The sequence below is a fragment of the Typopeltis vanoorti genome, chromosome 15 (assembly GCF_054136105.1).
Source record: "Typopeltis vanoorti isolate ZY-2024b chromosome 15, IOZ_Tvanoo_1.0, whole genome shotgun sequence".
NCBI lineage: Eukaryota > Metazoa > Arthropoda > Arachnida > Uropygi > Thelyphonidae > Typopeltis > Typopeltis vanoorti.
This window is the reverse complement of record NC_143563.1, coordinates 101,385,744-101,407,247: the sequence shown is the minus strand read 5'-3', so window position 1 is coordinate 101,407,247 and position 21,504 is coordinate 101,385,744. Positions and strand designations below refer to the sequence as shown.

General features: G+C 36.7%; 1 protein-coding gene across 4 annotated transcripts in view; it reads left to right on the top strand.

Moving 5' to 3' along the window:
• Window positions 1-21,504, top strand: part of LOC150099031 (serine/threonine-protein kinase Nek8-like) — a 1,046,903-nt gene that overhangs the window by 486,413 nt on the left and 538,986 nt on the right. For all 4 annotated transcript variants that reach the window (XR_016549512.1, XM_090405252.1, XM_090405251.1 and 1 more), the window contains one exon: window positions 820-960. Coding sequence is in view for 3 of the 4 variants with exons in the window: in XM_090405252.1 (XP_090261378.1) it covers window positions 820-960 (141 nt within the window). In the remaining variant the exon portion in view is untranslated. The remainder of the gene's footprint in view (window positions 1-819; window positions 961-21,504) is intronic.

Here is a 21,504-nt window from a genome sequence, read left to right as displayed (position 1 = left end):
GTGATCTACATAGATTATGACTAATAGTGGAATATTGTGTACCTTGTCTCATACCTGATTTAACATCAAACCACTTTCCTGTATCTCCTTAATTTCTTACTGCTGACAACTGAAACATAGACTATTCATTGTTTGATATAATGTACCATTTACTCTATATAATTGTAGTGTTTTGAACAGCTTTTCTCCTGTAACTTTTTCATCTGCTTTTTTCAGATCTACAAAATTTGTCATCGTAATCTCTTCCCACCTGTTATATTCCCATGATTTGTGAACTATTTGTTGTAAAGCAAAAATCTAATCATGAAAAACCTTTATTTGGCCTGAATTCAGGTTGCTCTTTTCCATGTTTCTCTTGACAATTTTTCATAGTCTCTTCTCAGTACATTTGCCCAAATCACTAAATTATTACTTACGTACACATAAACAAAAAAGAATAGAATATCTTTGAGTGTACTACGGCAGGTTATCAAAATTATTGAATTGATTTCTTAAATCAAAAAAAAGAATTGGAAGACCAAAAAAGTGATAGTGTGAGACCAGAACAGACCACTTGGCCATGATAAGCATAAAATAAGAAGATGCATATATTCCATTCATTATGTCTATTAATTATGTTAATATTAATACTCAATAAAAACAATAACGAAGAGTTGCAAAGTTAATGTAACTTACATTTATGTATGTATACTTCTGTATAGATATATAACTTAGATATGTATTTCTGTCATGTATTTATAGGAAACATTTTGTAAATATGTTTACTTATATGCAATGCTGCATTTTGAATTTCTTTCTTCCTACCACTGCTTTCCTTAGGATTTGTGCAGGAGAAGGATTTAGTGTGTTTTCAAGTGATAATGGTATTGTAATGACCTGTGGTGATGATTCTAAGGGATGCCTTGGTCATGGAGACTGTCTAGAATGTTCTAAACCAAGGCTTATAGAAACATTACTCAGGTAAATATTATTAACTAATTATATATTCTTAAAATTATTATGCACTTATTTTCATTATACTAGTCTTCCATTCCCTGTATATTTTTGCTAGCAAACCCTAGCCTGAGTTTCTTTGAAATCAGTTCCATCAGATTACAAAGATTGTAATCTCTTCATTCGAAAGTGTATAACTTGACCCATCACATCAGTATTATGCATTTATTGCATTCTCTAGCATTTTGCAGCATTAGCAAACAACTGGATATTTTCTCTCAAATATCCTTTGATGTAGAAGCAACTGTCAGTTCATAAAATTTAAACTATATATGGCACAAATCAGCTATCTTTCTCTCTCAAGAGTCTGTAGGTTATTGCTGGAGAAGTTAAATTCTAATGCCAAGAGATCTAATTAGCAAGTTCCAGATGTCATTCAAGATGAGATCTTGGTTTCTATTAACAAAACCATGTGAGCGAATGACTGCAGTAGATTAGTTAATTTGTCAAGAAACATGTTTCTTCTTATAATAAATTTAGTTTAATCCTTTATCCGAGTGTGAGCAAACAAAGTTTGCACCTGAAAATATCTTCAGGGCTGAGGTAAGGTAGTACAACAACATCCTGAAGATATTTTCAGGTGCAAACTTTGTTTGCTCACACTTGGATAAAGGATTAAACTAAATTTATTATAGTCTAACCAAGTGAAAAATAAACTTTCAACATGTTTCTTCGTAATCTTCCAATCAATAGTGTGATTTGTGGACATATAATGAGCTGTTGATGGGTCAAGTTATACACTTTGGAATGAAAAGATTACAATCTTGGAGGGGGATTTCACCACTACCAAATGAGTTCCTCAGGTGGTGGATGAGGGAAGCCCAAGTGGGCAGCTCTGAATAACGAATAAGGAGCCATGGACCAAATGCAAACTTCAGAACCATGGTCATGAGAAGTGTTGTAGACCACTGTAAAGATACCAGCGAGTAGAAGAAAAAAAGGCCCCCAGTCCTGCGCTGCTCTTTACAATCTCACCAAGGTGGTGGTGAATCTGAAAGAGAAATCTGCAAGAGTAGGGGTGTGCTAAGAATCTTGCAGAGGAAAGTAGATCACCAAATGGAAATTCGACTCTATTTATTGGTTCTTTCAACACTCGAACTCTGTCTTCCAACTCCACGTTTAAAGAACTGCAAAATGTAAAGTTTAATGTCCTTGCTATTTGTGAAACCAGAAGAGGCTCAGAATTAACAGCAAAATGGAACAATGGCAACCAGATTTTCTGGGAGCCTCAGATAATGCTACAAATGCTGGAGGAGTTGGCTTTATCATAAATGAAAAGCTAACTAAACATATTATTTCTTGCACAGTCCATTCTGAACAACTAGGAACACTAAAATTAAAAATAGGAGAATCAGTAACAATAAAAATATTATTCTTGAGAGACACCTGTAACATTAAATTAAGAATCGAATTTATAGCAACATCTGTGTAGAAGGATAGTCTTGGACCAGTTGTGGCTTGTCTCTATCCCATGCTGTGCCAATTCAGACTTATCAGATTTGTTGTGAAGAATGTATGATTGATGTTCTTGTATTCTTTTTTCTATAGAGCGTCTGGTTTGTTCAAAGTACAACACATTGCAGTTACAAGGAACTTGATATACATCAGGTAGATAAATGAGCATTTATCTTTAGAAGAGGGGGAAATAGGTGGATATTTTGTTAATAGGGATATAAGTCACTAAAAAACACACATACTAACTTAAAACAGTGATAAGTTTTAATACGTAAATATTTCATCCCAAGTATCTTGGGACATCCTCAGACATTCAAATATAATTCAAACAATACCAGGAATAACATACAGTTAGGGATGCTTTGTGTTTGTAAATATAGAAAGAAACAATAGAAAGGTTAAAAATACATTTTGCAAGGCCTCCTAGATTTTATGTTCTACCAAAAATTCACAAGACAGATTCTTCTCCGTCCTATAGTTGACTGTATAGATTCACCTACTTATCGCATAGCCAAATATTTAGCGAAATTATTGAAATCACATATAGGTAAATCGCACTCTTTTTTGAAAAAGTTTTCGGATTTCTTAAATAAATTAAAAAATATCTCATTACATCCTACTGATCTTATGGTGAGCTTCAATGCAGAATCTCTATACACTAATGTACCTCTCAAAGAGACTTTACAATTACTTGTTGACATCTTCCCACGAGATATCATAAAATTATTCGATTTCATGGTGCACTCTGGATATTTCTTGTGTCAAAACAAATTCTACAACCAAGTGGAAGGAACGGCAATGGGAAGTCCACTTTCAACTGTTTTAGCCTACTTTTATTTGGAACATCTAGAAGATGTCCTGTTTCATCTATATCCCTTCAACCATCCTTTTGGGTTAGATATATAAAACAACATCTTTTCAGTGTGGCCTCACAACAGAGATTCCTTACCTTCCTTTTTAGCCAAAATCAATTCCTTATATCCTTGTATTAAGTTTACTATGGAGATTGAAAAAGACAAGTTATCCTGTTTAAACATCCTCCTCATCCGCTCACCTTCAAGTATTCTGACAACAATAGTTTACAGAAAACCCACTTTTACTGGATGTTACATTCTCAAACAATCTGCCCATCATCCTTGTCAAAAAACAGGAATCATAAAATGTTTAATTTGACGAGGTAGAACTAATTGCTCAACTCCCTGTGAATTACAGAAAGAACTTTCAACTATCAAACATCTCATGAAATTAAATGGCTTCTCCGAAAAACTACACAACATCTGTTAGATTCCTACAATCTAATCCAGAACAACAACGAATCAATTCTTTGAGTTCCAATTCCATATATTTCTAGATTTCAGAACCAATTTTAAGAATTCCGAAGAAATATTATTTAACAGCCACTTATATCCCTATTAACAAAATATCCACTTATTTCCCCTATTCTAAAGATAAATGCTCAACTATGTCTACCTAGTGTATATCAAGTTCTTTGTAAATGCAATCTGTCATACTTTGGACAAACCAGACACTCTATAGAAAAAAGAATACAAGAACATTGATCACACATTCTTCACAACAAATCTGATAAGTCTGGATTGGTGCAGCACTGGACAAACCAGAACATTCTCTGGTCCAAGACTCGCCATCTACACAGATGTTGCTATAAATTCAAACGGCTATTCAAAGAGAAGTGCTGAGGCCTTACTTCCGCACCCTAACTTGAATCAAAATGATTGTATATCCTTGTCAAAAATATGAGAAAGTTTATCTGGATAACACTAAAAAAAAATTTTTTTTTTTAAATTGAGACCTTTAATTCTTACATTAATCTAATGTTATCTTTAATTGAATTTATAAATTAAGATTGTTATATGAAATTGTGAATTAATACCTTTAATTTATTCATCACTCTGATGAAATTTACCTCTCTTTTATGCTTAGCAATGAAACATCATGTGGCTCGTTCTACTTTTGAATGATCAATTGTTTGTATTCCACCTTGTAAAAATTGTTCCTATTAAGCCACTGAGGATAGTCTGTTAGTTTGAGACTGAAATATTTGGCAAACATTAAAATATTCTTGTGTTAACGTGTTTATAATTCTTGACAACAAAAAATCATAGTAGCCTATGCACCCACCTCAACATCTGACAAAGAAGAAATAGAAAACTTCTATGAACTCCTACGAGAAACATTACAGAAAAAAATAACATACACAATAGTGTGTGGGGATTTTAATGCAAAGATTGGTACAGGATTTATTGAAGAAAAATACATTACACCATGGGGGAAAGAAATGAATGAGGTGAACTCCTGGCAGTATTTGTAGAAGCAGAAAGGCTCTACATTATGAATAGTTTTTTAAAAAAGAGAACTGGAAAAAGATGGACTTGGCAATTTCCAAATGGTGAAACAAGAAATGAGATTGATTTCATTCTAACAGATTGCAAAAGAATAATAAAAAAATGACAAAGTCATTGGGAAAACCTACTGTGACATTCATTCAGCCCACCATCAAAATACAAAGAAAAAAATGGAGAACACATACAAGCACAGTCCAACCATAAAATATGCTCAAAACAGATAAACCCAGAAGAATTTAGAAAAAATGTGAAAGAAACTGGAAATTAAAAAATGACATCGATGAAGATTTAATAAACTTTAGTAATCAGTTAGTGAACTGCAAAGAAAGAACCTTCTATGAACTTCTTCCTAAGATCAGGGAACGCCTATCAGCAAGAACGATAGAACTATTGAAGAAAAGAAGAATACACAGGAAAAGACTGCTTAGAATGTAAAATTATCTGTAAACAACTGAGCCAGAATATCAAAGATGACTCTAACATATATAGAATGACAAAATTCGCAGAAGCAGCTAGGCTCCGCAGTAGCCTAAAAAAAGTAGAAAAAGAAATGTCTAAAGCAACCACTACTGTCAGCCTTCATAGACAATCAAGGAAACAGACATACAAACAGAGGTGAAATGGAAAAAATAGTAAAATCATTTTATGAGAACCCTTACACATCTAAACAAGTAATCACAGCTCCAGTACCAGACGAAAATTCGGAAATACCATCTGTCCTACCTGAAGAAGTAAAAATGGCTATCCACCATATGAAAAATGACCGATCACCAGGAATTGACGGTATAACATCTGATGAATTGAAAATGGGTGGACAAATACTCTTTAAAGCTCTAGCAGAAAGATTTACCCGATATATACAATTAAGGAAAGTACTTGCTGAATGGAAAACATCAAAGACCATAATTCTGCATAAAAAGTGTAATAAAGAAGACATCAGTAACTACAGACCCATCTGTCTATTAGAAACACACACATAAAACATTTGCCAGAGTCATCCTAAACAGAATACAAACCTCCATCAACAAAAATAGCTGCAAAGAACAGGCTGAGTTTCAAAAAAGGCTTTTCAATAATAGATCACATTCAAACTATTACTCAACTAACAGAAAGATGCAGAGAATACCAGATTCCACTTTGTCTTCTTTATATAGATTTTAAAAAGGCATTTGACACTGTTAAACATAATGCAGTATTTCAAACTTTAATAGAACAAGGTGTAGAAAAAGCATACATCCAACTCATAAAAGATATCTACAAAGAAGGTACAACAAATATCATTATTATTATTATTATTATCAACACCTGACCTCCATGGTCAGGTGTTGCAATAATGAAGAATCAAGGTCCCACATGCATGCCAACAGGGCTTGGGAGGGAAGTCAATGAAACCAAGACCAATCCTCAGAATTAATAGTTAGGGGAAAGATCTGTGGAAAACTCTGTGAAGCTTTACTGGACACAGGTTCCCAGACCTCTGTTATTATGGGCGATTATTTTAAGAGGATAGAACCTTGTGTGAGGAGTCAGATTTCATATTTTAAGAGGCCAGTAAAGTTGTCTGGGGTATCAGTCTCCACAATCCATGTAACCAAGTCAATGCTTTTGAAGGTATACTTAGCTGAATTCAATGTGTGTGTTCAGCATGAGTTTCTGATTCTGCCCAGAATTTCTCTCCCACATTAAACTGATTTTTGGGAATGACTTTCTTGTAAAGAACAAATTCACATGTGACTATTCACTAGGCGAAGTATACCTTCTAGGAAGATGTAAGACAAGTAAGAATAATCATGGGTCACTGCCTTCGAGCAGAAGTAAGAACTATACTGACAAGGGAATACAATGCAGAGATGATGTGGAACAGATGGGAGGAATTGGAGAGAATATGACTTGTAGTCAACTTGGTTCAGAAAAGGCCTCTACTTCAAAGGTGAGGGAACATTCTGAAGCATGTTATGCATCAAACATCGAACCTCCCATTGAACCAGGAAGTGCAGAAGAGAGCATGGAAGAAAATTATCTGAAAGTGATCGGAATCAATTTTATTAGTGTCATTAATTGGCCTGGAAGAGGCTGCAGAAATCCTAAGTATAATAGGAGCACTCACAAAGTTTACAATCACTGGCAAAACAAGTGATTATATACAATCACTGGCCGAACAATGACAAAGTGAGGCAAGCTACGCTCAGGCAGAGGAGGCATATTAGTCAAGAAGGAGGAGGACATACGATCTCAGATGAACATGTCTCCAATTACAACAAATATAAGGATTATACTCGCCCAAATCATAGAAGTGAGCGACCCTTAAATAGTAAGAAAGGAGAAGGATGCGTGATTGGTGATAGAAAGGATTATCAGTTTGTCCAGACTAGATATAATTTGAGACCCAGAAAAAAATGGGAAAATCCTCTCCAGAGATGGTGCATAGATGACATGAAACAAAATTTTTCCTAAAGAGAAAAAAAATTTCTTGGAGGGGAAACCTTTGTTAAAGTTAAAGGAAGGGTTTAATTTGTCTATTCGGGATTTAACTAGGATACCAAAATTTCCCAAAGAAGTACTTGTATATGGGTATAAATGAAACTGTAAATAACGTATTACTCCTTTGTTTTGTAAATTCTCCAAAAAAAAAAAATTTATTATTGTTAACTGTCCTGTGAATGAAAGACAAAAATTGAAATTTAGTGAGAATTGCAATGGAACGGGAAAGGTTAGAACAAAGTTCACAGTGAAATAATCGGCTTAAAGACATGACCCGAGGCAGTAGCATGTGCAAAGTCCTAGGTGCATGCAAGATATCCACGGTGAAAACGTAACGAGGAGAAGATAGTACCGAGTGCAAAAGGCGTAGGTGCCGTGAGGAATCGATGACGTATTAGGGAGAGCAGCTACGTGATGATATAAGAAGTTGGGCAGCGTGAACTAGGGGGCTTTTTTTTTTGCTTCTTCTCCTTTTGACTTTCAGGCACCAGTGGAAGTCGTTCGAGTAGTCAGGAAGAACGATGGTCAGCGGCGGCTATGCAACGAGGTAGTGTTACGGTCCAGGCATAAGAACGGTGCAGCTAGACTGTCAGCGAGGACCGAATTCATGCCGAACCACAAGGACCTATCTAGGCAGAGCAGTTTCAGCCACATTAGCAAGAAGGTGATTCGTGAATGTAATCACCAGTTGGTCATATTTGAAGACAGTGGACCTGAGAATGAAAAGACTAGCCACGTGAATTCTGCAAATTGATTGAGAGGATACACTTTTACATTTTTACATTACCGACCATTTAGATCACGCCAGCATGATCTAAATGGTCGGTAATGTAAAACCTTTCTAGTTCCATTGTATTCCGAACAAAGCTAGAGTGTAGAAAAGTGCTGGTATATTATGTGATAGGACTTATTAACTGGCAGCAGGACTCTAGTATTTAATCCACTAGCTAATTGTTGTAATTCTAGAGGTGTTTATAGTAGAGTTTGATTTTGAATTGTTGAGGCATGTCACAGTCTAATAGCCTTAGAATGAATGTAATAATCTCTTGCATAATGTGTTAAATGAATGAGAGTAGAACATCTTAAATTGATATTGTCTTTTAATGCGAGGTATTGATTGTGGTGAGATTTTGTCTGGTTAAATAGCGTTACATGCAAGTGTAACTCAGCTTAGTTAAGTTCAATTTTGATAATTGTGTAACATACTATAGAATGAATAAACATTCCTTTACCTTATAAAAGTGCCTGATCTCTGAAATCAGTGCACCGCTCATTAAGATTGGTACCTGTACGAATTCAAACGTGGGGAATTAGCCACGACTGTATTTAGAACAAGTTCATTAAGAGTTTGATGTTAGGTATATTAATAGCTAAATTCCAGAGTCATAGGTTAGTCTGGTTATCTCTCTGACAAGGAGACTTCTCTTGTATAGGAAATAAGATGGCACAGCTTTAAAAAAATTAATTTTTCTTAATTCTAAAAAAGGTGCTAATTCCAGATTTGCATCTGAAGAAATTTGGCTCAAACCCGAGTCGTTCTCTTTGTTTGCTGAGATTTGCACACATATCCAATAGAAGGAGCGGCCATAGAAAGAATAGAATTTAGCTAAAGCAGATTGTAGTAGTAGCGGGGCTCAAGAAGGACAGAATACTATAAAAGCTAGAATTAAGGAAGTAATTAATAGAAAGAGAGTTTAGACAAATATAATTAATAAGATACGTATATAACAATACAATGCTCATCCAACCACGTCTTAAACTGATTCAATATGTCCACATCCACAACACACTCAGGGGCAATGCATTCCACTCACCAACCACCCTCCATGCAAAGAACCTGCTTCTCACTCCTTTGCTCACACCCTCCTTATACAGTTTCCAGCAATGGCCTCATGTTCTACTTCCCTCTCCAATTCTATGAAAAATCTCTTCCATGTCTACATGATAACAACCCCTGACCAGTTTATGTCTCAATAATCATACCCCCCCCCCCCGTTTCTCCTATTCACGAGGCTCTGCAACTTACATTCTCTCAATCTGTCCTCATACTCCACATTCCAAAGACCTTTTTCAATTACCCAATTAAAATTAACTTAAGTAGAGGAGTATGTCAGGGTGATGTCTTATCACCTAATCTCTTCACATCTACTCTGGACAGTATCATTTGAAATACTGATATGAAAGATGGAATAAACATTGATGGTGAAATGTTAAATATCCTACTATTCGCCGATGATGTGGTATTAATATCTCACTCGCCCAAACTCTTAGAATCAATGCTGAATAACATAAACCAAAACTACCAAAAAATTGGCTGGAAATACATCCGGACAAAAGAAGATGGATGAAAGACAAAAAAGATTATACAATCACTCTAGAATCCCACACCATTGAAAAAGTTGAAGATTACATCTATCTCAGCCAGTCAAAAAAAAAAATGAATAACGACATATCAAATGAAATAGCAAGGAGAAAAAGAGCTACTTGGATGGCCTTCAACAAAATGAAATCAACAATTACCAACCAAAACATAGATATAGAAATAAGATCTCATCTTTTCAATAGTCACATCTTACCAGCATTAACTTATGGCAGTGAAACATGGAACACAACTTTAAAAGAAGAACAAAGCTTAATAACAACTCAACATGCAATAGAAAGAAGAATGTGCAATATGAACAAAATAGACCACGTAAGATACACAGAAATCAGGAAGAAGTCTGGACTCACAGATGTAATGAAAGCAATCTACAACAGTAAAAGAACATGGGTGGGACATCTCGCCAGAATGAGAGACAACAGATGGACAGTCAGAGTTACAAACTGGTATCCGAGATATACCAAAAGGAAACCTGGAAGACCAGCTTTAAGGTGGGAAGACCCAATGATTAAGAAAGTCAGAAGAAAATGGAAAAGAAAGGCCCAAGACAGCAACAGCTGGACTCTTTTTCCCCACGACCTGCAGTCGTGGAGAAATCCTGACCGAAATCAGATGTTCATCAAGGTAATATAATGAGCTAGACTTTTCCAGATGTCTTTTGTGATCATTGTCACTGATTTGTAAGATAGACCATGTGAACATTTTTATTAAACTATACCTGGATATTCGAAATAAGTAGTAAAAGGAGAAAAACTCACGTAAAGAACTTATTTAATTTAAAATTTTTGCCGAAGTGTTGTCATAAGAATTTTCAGTAGACGATTGTAGAATGGCAATTAAACAATAACAGACAATGCTGAAAAGCACCACCTTAGTAGCTAATGTAGATTGTTTATGTCTATCTCCATTGTGGGAGAGGGTACCTTTTAAATCTGCTAATGTTTCCTTACTTTATTTAGGTACAAGGGAGTTTCCAAAAAGTAAGGTAACATTTTTTTTTTTCTCCCTGTACACCCCCTTGAGGGTATATGGTTTTTTTTTTTTGTTTACTCACTTTTTTTTCCCCCTCCCTGTACACCCCCTTGAGGGTATATGGGGAATTTGATGATGATGATGATGATGAACATTTTTTCTTAATAATGGTGAAAGGGAATAAGATAAAATACAGTGGACAGATAAATCTATTAATAACATTCAGAAAGATCGCCATTGTTCTCTGGCAGCTTTTGAAAGGTGTGCTCCTGCTGAGTGCCCTGACAATTATCAGAGTACTACAAAGCAATACACATTGGGATGTCTGGAGAATCTGTTGCAATACAGTGACAAAGGTGAGGATTTTCTCACTCACTCACCTAATCACAAGAGATGAAATGTGAGTTCATTGCTTTACCCCAGAGTGCAAACAAACTCCATAACTGGGAAACATTCACAATCTCCTGTGTGCAAAAAATTCAAAACTGTGCCAAATAACCAGGATAAATATGTCTGAAAAGTCATGACCATAGTGTTCTGGGATTGCCAAGGCATTCTGTTGATGGACTTCTTGCTGAAGGGAGACACAATCAATGAAGAGCTTTACTCTACAATGGTGGAAAAACTGAAAGCCTACATTCAATGCAAATGACCAGGACTCCTGACAAGCAGCACAATTTTGGTGTATGACAATACTTCTCCATGCACTGTGCACACCACTAATGAGTAGTTGCACTATAATCATTGGGAAACTCTGTGACATCCCCCCCCACTACAGCCCAGACTTAGCTCCTCTTTAGACTTCCATTTGTTTAGCCTCCCCCCCCTCAAGAAACATCTTTCCAGAAGGCATTTCACTACAGATGAGGAAGTTCATCAGGCAGGGAAATGTTATGTGACACCTCCAGGGAGTCCAAAGACTCATCAAGGGAGAGTGTGCCAACAGCATCGACCAAACTTTGCTGGCCTTATTTATTTATTTATTTTAAGTTAGGAAATTATTGAAAGTAATACAGAAACTGTTTCTGTATTAGTTTGATTATGCCAACTCACAGTATTCCATTATTGAAACAAAACACTTAAATACTTCTTAAAGGAAACACTCCATCAGAAATCATGTTAGCAACGTTGATCAGAAAAGAGAAGAAAAGTGTGGCTTGGCTTATCATATGCCCATGACAAATTACACTATTGATTGGGATTCAACCACCATGCTCTATTTAGAAGTAATTTTTTTTTACTTCACAAATTAAGGAATCTACTGCAGTTGTTTACTCACTTGGCTCTGTTAACAAAAAACTAAGGCCTTATCTTGAATGACATTTGGTAAATACTAATTAGAGCTGACATATCAGAATTTAACTTCTCCAACAATCATTGACAGAATATTGATTTCATTACATCAAACACTGATGTGATCTTAAGGGCATTAATTTGTTTCAGTGTTTCTGTTGGGTTCAGACCCACAAGATCTACAATTGATCAAATCTTCACACTCAATACTATAACATAAATGTGCTGGGAGCACAATCTACTACTGTACTGCAGCTTCTTTGACTTTAAACAAGCCTTTGATTGCATACAGTGACAAAATGATCAACATCCTGGTTTGGTTTTCCCTTTCAGTCGTTTCCAACCGTAGGTGACTTTGTAGGCATTGCACACAAAGTATTCCTGATGAGAGTTTTACAGGGTAGTTCACCATTGTTCTCCTCAACCCCCAATTTTATCCGGGCTAGGGACTGGCATATGACTGGGATGTATTCATGACTGTAATCCATGTGTGTTCATGGGGCTAGTTTGCCTGTTCTGGGGGACAAAAAACCCTAGTTTCCAAGTGAAAAAAAAAACCCCTACCTCCATATAAGATCGGCTTACTCAGCTTTAGTCAAAAGAGGCCAGCTAAAGGTTCCTCACATCACTGACGGGAATCTAACCCAAGTTTTTCTGGCCAAAGGGCTTCGTCTATACTGACTGAGCTACGGAGGCATCCTAAACTCTAAATCAATAGACTCCGAATTATTTAAATTATACATTTTTGGTCGTTTTATAATAGAAATACAATTTTATTAATACAGACCAGTTTACGATAAAAACATTTATTCAAACCTACCAGTTTCGCCAGCAAACTGTCTGGCTTTTTCAAGGCATTACGGAGATATAAAAGTTAGTAAATGCAAATTAAAAGGAACATAAAAAAACGTTGTAAACCAAACTAGTAGCTATGGTTACATGTTTCGCGTGACAGAGATAACTTATTGTTCTTATTCATTATCACGCATGTGTGTTTGTTGTAGACTTGTAATGTGATTACTGGCTAGCTGTAGTTCAGATTGATTGAGAGAGAGGATCAAGTTTTTCCACGAACTGTTTAGAATTACACCCTGATTTCTGTTGAGGTTTCCGCTGGTTATTAGTACTATTGTCGCTTCCTTAAATACACTATGTCTGTAGTTGTCATCGAGATATTGCATGGAGCTTATTTGCCAATCTATCGTGTGGTTAGACATGCAGAAATGATGTGCTAAGCCGGAAAAGATGCTTCTGTTGTGGTTTACATCACCAACATGTTCTTTTTGTCTAATTTCTAAACTTCGTGAAGTTTGTCCGATGTAGGCAAGACCACAGGATCAGGGAATGTAATATACTCCTGGATATTTGTAGAACAGAACTTTATCTTTTGGAGATCCTAAAACTTGTCTGATGTTGGTGGTTGGTTTGAAGACCACTCTGATGTTGTGTGCTCTTAGTATTCTTGCTATTTGATAAGAAATTGACTTGATGAAAGGTATCACTACAGTAAAAATGTGCTGACGGTGCGATTATTCTTGTCTGGAGTTGTCATTGTATAGATATTTTTGATGATATTTTGAGGATATCCATTTTGTGATAATGTGTTGGCTATTAGTGAGAGTTCATTCTGTGTATCCTCCTCTTCTGATATAAACTTTTTGGCTCTATGTTTCAACATGTGGATAATACTCAGTTTGTGTCTTGTGATGGTTTGAAGTATAGTGAAGATATCTTCCAGTATCTGTGGGCTTTCTGTAAATGGATAATTTGACACTGTTAGGTTGTTTTTTTATCAAGATATCTAAAAAATGCAGTTGGTTGTTGTTTTCTACTTCCAGAGTGAATTTTATCTTGCTATGTATTGAGTTGATTTTATCCACAAACGATTTTAGGTTGTCTAAGCTGTCTTGCCATATGATGAATATATCATCCACATATCTCCACCATGTAGATGGTCTCGGAGAGATTGCAGAGAGAATTTCTTTTTCAAGTTTTTCCATGAAAAGGTCTGCACAAGATGGTGATAGTGGGCTTCCCATTGCTAGGCCTTCTAATTGTTGGTATATGGTGTTGTTAACCTTGAAGAAATTAGATTGAAGGCAGTGTCTAAACATCTGTGTGATGTCTAGAGGAAAGAGGTCTTGGATGATGTTTATTACCTCTTCTACTGGAACTAGCATGTCTGTTGGTGCAATCTTAATGGCTTGGAGTTTATTTACAAAATGTTGACTATTCTTGATATAGGATTCTGTTGATCTTATTTTATTATTTAATAAGTTTGCAAGATGCTTTGCCAAATGGTAGGTTGGTGATGATCTTCCATCAACTATTGGATGGAGAGGTATATCCTGTTTATGTATTTTAGGTGTCCCATATAGTTTTGGAGTGATAGGATGTGGGGATTTTAGTGTTCTCTTCACTTCTTCTGGCCAATTGTTACAATTTCTGATTAGTTGGTTTGTTTCATTATGATTTTTTATTGTGGGGTCTCTGTCTAGGATTTTATAAGTTGAGGTGTCTGATAGTAATACGTTTAACTTATCATAATAATCTTTAGAGTTGAGGATAACTGTAGAATTCCCTTTATCAGGTTTTGTAATAATGTTATCTTGATTTTTCTTCAAGTTGAGAATTGCCTTTCTATCATAAGGAGACATGTTGAGAACAGGTTGTTTGGCTTTGGCTAGGATTATTGTACTTTTGAATCTAATAGTGTCGGCAACGTTTTTTGGTAGTGGATATAGGCCTTTTTCAATTGGTAGGTTTGAATAAATGTTTTTATTGTAGACTCAGAATTGTTGACCTTCATTTCAAACTTTTACAAAGACAAAAGCATTCATCAAATATAATAATATAAAAACAGAAGAATTTAAGATAGAAAAAGGAATCATGTAGGGCTGCCCACTTTCACCACACTTATTCAATATATACCTAGAGAAAATATGCAAGGAAATCTCCAATGAACCAGGGATAAATATAAATGGAAGAAACGTTAACCACATCAAATATTCAGATGATATAGTAATCCTGGCAGTATCCAAGATACAATTAGAAAAAACAGTCCGTTTATCTTTTAAATGAAGCACGTAATGAAGATCAACAGTAGTAAGTCCAAAATAATGAAAATAGAAAGAGAAGCTGAAAACATTTCGATAACCCTGGAGAACCAAACCCTAGAACAAGTAAAATCCTTTCTCTACTTAGGAAGCAACGTTACGCATAATTCATACAGAACTGAAACAGTAAAACACACAATTAACATTGGATGGTCGAACATAAATAAACTAAACAAAATATAAAAAGGTAACAAGCTCTCAAAACATCTTAAAATCAAACTTTTCAAAGCCATGATCATCCAGCAACATAGGGAAGTGAGCCATGGGAACTCACTAAGATGGAGCTACTCAAAATAAGTGCATTCAAGTGCCTGAGAAAAATAAACAAAGCACACTTGACTGAACATAAAACCACAGAACAAGTAAAGCAGGTTCTCAACTACCAGGACAACTTCATAGACATTATTCTTCAGTTTATTTGTGTTTTAGCATTAGTTGCTCTCTTCATTTCTCCTATTAAAACCATTAAGAATCCAGCAAATTATAGATATTTTAAACTAGACAGTATATTCTCTAGTGTAATCTAATGAGTAATGAAATTTTCCTTATTATTGTTATATGGCTAACTCTTTTATTTCTGTTTATTATATTTTTAATAATATACAGGGTTTTCGGGATAAATTTGACATATTTATAATTAATTATATTTTTCCGTAAGTTACATGTATTGACACACACTTCTCTTCATTTAAAAGTTTGGACCCTTCTTCATTCATATACAAGATGTCAGAAAGGATGGATAGCTGGAACCCACCTGAATCATGGAAGAGAATAACTTGTATCATGATGATTCGTGCCCGCCATCAAAATAAGGATATTACGACTGCTGCCCAATGCTCCCTGAATACAGTAAAAACAATCAGGCATGAACTAGAGACTTGCAATGGTGACTACGAGGATGTAGCAAGAAGAAAGATCCCTAGCAGACAATCTGATTGCGTTCGTACAGCAGAATTCTCGCAAATCTGCAGGAACAGGTGTTGAAGAACCCTGGCATTGGAATTCGGGCTTTGTTCGTGGAGTTGCTAACTGTAGTCAAGCCCTGGATAACAAGGGTAGCCAATGGTAGGCCGTATGTATGGCAGCAGGATTCGGCCCCTTGCCACACCTCTGGGAAAAGTCAAAAATGGTTGTCTGAAAATTTCTACGACTTCACCAGTCCAAATGTTTGGCCTCCAAACTCCCCAGACCTTAACCCCATGGATTATTTTGTATGGGGCGCAGTTGAAAAAGACACCAATCGCACTTCCAGTAATACAAAAGCCCAGTTAATGGATAAAATTAAAACAGTTTTTGCGGCCCTTCCCAGGGAGACTGTAGCATCAGCTTGTTCGAGGTTCCGAAGCAGAATTGAAGCTGTGATCGATGCTAATGGTGGTTATTTTGAGTAAATCTTGTTGATAGTATTGTAATTAACTCTGCCTGTAATGTTTTTTTGTCAATTCATTAAATTTAATAGATACAAAGAAGATTTTCTTTTTCCTTACGAAACTGTCAAATTTATCCCGAACACCCTGTAAATACGTTGTGATTACTGGTGGATTTCAGCTATTGAAACATAGATAAGGAGAAGTGCATTTGTATTGTCAGATTAAAGATACCACACAAAAATTAATTTACTGAAAGTTTAATTGCGATAATATTTCTTTTCACAGATACCTAATTGGGATTGTTATAAAGGAATGTAACTTGCACACAGGCAACTCAAAACAAAGTAGGAAGCTGAAAATCTTAAGTTCTAGGAAGGGCTAAAGTCTCTATAGCATTCTTTTCTTTTAGGCTTGCACGGTGATCCGAATGCATTTTTGGAAATTATGGAGACAACTACTGTGTTTGAATAAAAACTTTAGTTTAATATTACTAAAATTTTACAATTCGACGTTTCGACCTTTATGTCAAGGTCATCTTCTGGAGCGTACAAATATACACAAGAAACAAGCTATACTACAATCATACTGGTTCGTTAAAGACACTGACTAACCGCTACCACAATTGTTGGCCTGACCTCTGGTGGGAAAAAAAAAAAATATATTATACATCAACGCTAGAGTCCTATTATTTGTGTTGTCTACTATATACATATATTAACATCATTCCAGCCAGTTGGAGTGGAATGGTTTCTGATACTAGCGGATTGGCTAGAGTCCTGACTTATGTTGAATCTTTCATATTAGGGTGGCTGAATGTGTGCCATCCAGATCCTTGGAATTTTCATACCAACTTTATTGTTGATATTTGGGTGGTTTATCAGGATTTTGCAGGATTCTTTAAATTTTCTTTCGTACCATGTTTTTGTGCAGTGTAAGGAGCAGGTGCTTTTCCAGTTGATTTGGTGTAAGGTGTTAAGTGCATGGTCTGAGAGGCCTGCTTCACCATAATGGTTATATTTAATGTGTCTAATGTGTTCTTTCTTGCGTATAGGGATTGTCCGTCCTGTTTCACCAATGTACGGTAAGTTACAGGTGCAGCGGATGCATTAAACTCCAGGATGTGCTAATGGGAGGAGAGGATCCTTAGAGGAGCTGAATATGGTTTTAAGTTTAGTCGGTGGTTTAAAGGTGGCATTGAGGTTATAATGTTGTAGGATTCTGTTGATTTTTTCTGATAACCCTTTAATGTATGGGATGGCTATGGTTTTACTGTAATCTAGATTCGTTTTTGTTGTGGTTTTATAGAGTATTTTATTGACATTATTTTTGTTATAGCCATTGTTTATGAATGTGTCACTAATGATTTTTAGTTCTTGTTTCAGGGCTTGCTGGTTAGAGCAAATAGTTGTGGCTCTGTTTTTAAGGGTGTTTATGACTCCATATTTTTGTGCTGGGTGGTGGTATGAATTCGCATGTATGTATTGGCCCGTGTGTGTGTCGGTTTTTGGTAGACCATGAAGGATAGACTGCCTGAAGGAAGACGTGTAACTAGTGTGTCTAGGAACGGGAGCGAATTTTGGTTTTCGATTTCGATGGTAAATTGTATGCGTTCGTGTTGTTTGTTTAGGTGGCTGAGGAATGTGTTTAGCGTTTGTCACCCGTGCGGCCAGATCGCGAACACGTCGTCAACGTATCTGAGCCAGATTGTCGGTCGAAGCGTGGCGGAATCAAGAGCCCTTTGCTCATAGGTTTCCATGTAGAAGTTCGCGATTGGGGTGGGATAATGGTAAGCCCATGGCTGTACCTTCCTTTTGTAGGTAGAATTTGTTTTGCCACACGAAGTAACCGGACTTTAGTACGTGGGCAAAGAGGGCCGTAATGTCGGGCGGAAATTTGTTCTGTAGTAGGAGAATTGTGTCATTGATGGGGACATTAGTGAAAAGGGCAGGAACGTCAAAACTGACTAATAAGTCGTCTTTGTCGAGTGTTATGTTTTTGATTTTGTTTATAAAGTGTGTGTTTTTTATGTAGGAGGGGGAATGACCTACCAACTCCTTGAGTGTTGCCGCTAATTTCTTGGCTAGGTGGTAATTGGGACTGTCTATTCCTTCCACTATTGGTCGAAGGGGCACATTTTGTTTGTGTATTTTCGGAACCCCATATATTCTGGGGGGGGGGGCGTAGTGGGGTTTGAGTTTTTTAACTGTGTCTGGTGGCCGACCAGAGGAAAAAAAATATGGTGGCCAACCAGAGTACTTCCTCCCCGAGAAACAACAATGAACAACAAACAAGGGAGACAAGGAGCGACCAACCACCGACAAGCAAGAACCATGTGATTAACATATCAAGCCACACCCTGAACAATGGCGAACTCATGCTGCTGAATAATCTCTATAGCATTGGTAGCAAATCTAGAATGTTGAGTAGGAGATCCAAGAATCACCAGGCCAAATTTACCATATTTTTCAGAGAGCTTCATGCAACTATATTCACTTAATGTAAAAGAATACCTGAGTGGGTTTTGATTGGTCATATTATTATTAACATTTGACCTTCATGGAGGAACATCGTCATCATGGGAAATACATAATATTGTACACAATGCTCATTCAACCATGCCTTAAACTGATTCAATGTGTCTACCCACAATGTGTCCTCACTCCTCTGATCATACTCTCTTTATACAGTTTCCAGCGATGACCTCTTGTCCTACACCCTCTCCCATTCTGTGAAAAATCTCCTCCATGTCAACGTGATAACATTCCCTGACTAGCTTATATGTATCAATCATATCCACTCCCCCTCTTCTCCTATTCACGAGGATCTGCAACTTACATTTTCTCAATCTGTCCTCATACTTCACATTCCAAAGACCACCTTTGTGAATCTTCTCTGGATCCTTTCCAACATATCCTCATCACCATGAAAACCAGATAAATAATTCTGTGCACAAAAATCCATGTGAGGCCTGATCAAGGTCTTATGCAATGGTATCATAACCACTCTATTTCTGCATGTCAGGTCCTGCGCATAATTGCCATTATCTGATGTGACATCTTCACATGTGCAATGTGGCCCCTGAATTTCAGGTCATTGTCCACCATTATTCCTAGATCTCTCATCTCCTCTACTTCCATTATCCTTAGAAGTTACGAAAGGAAACTGTGAGCAAGAGAGAGTGAGGAGTGGTTTCTTTGCATGGAGGGTGGTTGAACCGTGGAATGCATTGCTGATAGAGTAGTGAGAGCGAGAACGGATAATGAGTTTAAGGAGTCGTATCATAGACTTAGTGTTTCCTAGGAGGGATCTCCCACAATGAGTCTTGATAGATTTTGTGTTTCCCAGGAAAGACCTCCTGTGATGAGTCTTTTGACTGCTTGGAGGACTAAATAATAATATATAATATAATTATAGTTTCCCCACAAAGTGTATAATTTGCATCACATCGTTGCTTACTAAATCTCAAAACCTTACACATTGCAACATTGAGCTGATAGTTCCACTTACCTGCCCATTCATGTGAACTATTCAAGTTCTCTTGTAAGGCCACAACATCCACTTGACTCTGCATTGCTCTCCCCAGTTTTGCATCATCTGCATATCAATAGCTAAACCTATTTCAATATCATTAATATACGTGGGCTGTTCAATAAGTAATAAGACTAATTTTACTGTGGCGAAACCACTCATCACAATATTAATTTCTGTGGAATAAAGAAATGTTGCTGTCTGTATTAACAAAAGAGGTTGATAGATGGCGTATACGGGCTGATGTGCCAGAGTGTCACGTGACTAAACACAAGTGCTCATCGGTGCGACCAGTCTTCGGAATGGAAGCATCCTTGGAACAGCATTATGCGATTAAATTTTGTGTGCGTTTGCAAAAATCGGCATCGGACACTTTTATCATGATACGCGAAGCATTCCACGATGAAGCAATGTCGAGGGCAAGTGTTTTTCGCTGGCATAAAACTTTTAAGGAAGGAAGGCATAATGTGGAAGATCTTGAACATGAGAAGACCTTCAATGTCCATCACAGATACAATGATCAACACAGCAGAGATTATCATCAAGCACGTCAAAAGAAAGCGTCCATTGCTGAAGAATGGCTTCTTATTGTACCACGATAATTCAAGGCTACATATTGCTGGTTGTATAGTGGACATTTTGCAGAAGAACAACACAGATATCCTACCACATCCTCCATACAGTCCTGATCTCGCACTGTGCGATTTCTGGCTGTTTCCTCAGCTGTAGAAACCACTAAGAGGCCGCCATTTCGAAAGCAACAAAGCATGTGTGTAAGCTGCGAAGGCAGTTTTGAAAGAACTCTCAAAAAACGGACTCTCAGATGTGTTTAAGAAGTGGTCGCAACGTTGGGACAAATGCATTGACTCTCACGATAGTTACTTCAAAAAAGACCATGTAAATGATGACGATTAAAGGTAATCTGTTTTTTGTATAAATATAATGTTATTACTTATTGAACAGCCTACGTACAAACTGAACAACAATGGCCCCAAAACTAACTCCTGTGATACACAACTAGAGACCTTTTTCTTTCAGGATACGTACCCCCGCCCCCCCATATACAACTTTTTAATACCTATCTGGCAGCCAGTCACTGAATCAACTCAGAAGTCTCTTAATCCAATCCCATCTGTTTCAATTTATTTAAGAGCTTGTCATGTGGCAGTCTATCAAAAGCCTTTGGAAAATCAAGGTACATCACTGTATATACACATCTCCCTTATCCAAGGTATTTGTCACCTTGTTATAGTACATAAGTAAGTTAGTGAAACATGATCTCCCCTTAACAAACCCATGCTGATGACCACAGAGAATACTGCTGTTATCAACCTATTTCTGTATTCTAATTCTCTCCAGTACCTTCAGCACAACTCCAGATATATAGATTGGCCTATAATTTGAAGCTACAGCATTATCACTACCTTTTTACAGTGGAACAATTTTACCCTCTTTCCACTCCCTTGGAACCTGTGCTGTTGTATGAGTTTTATTAAACAGACATGGTACTGCCCATTTCCTGGGACATTCCCTTAAGATGCATGGTGATATGT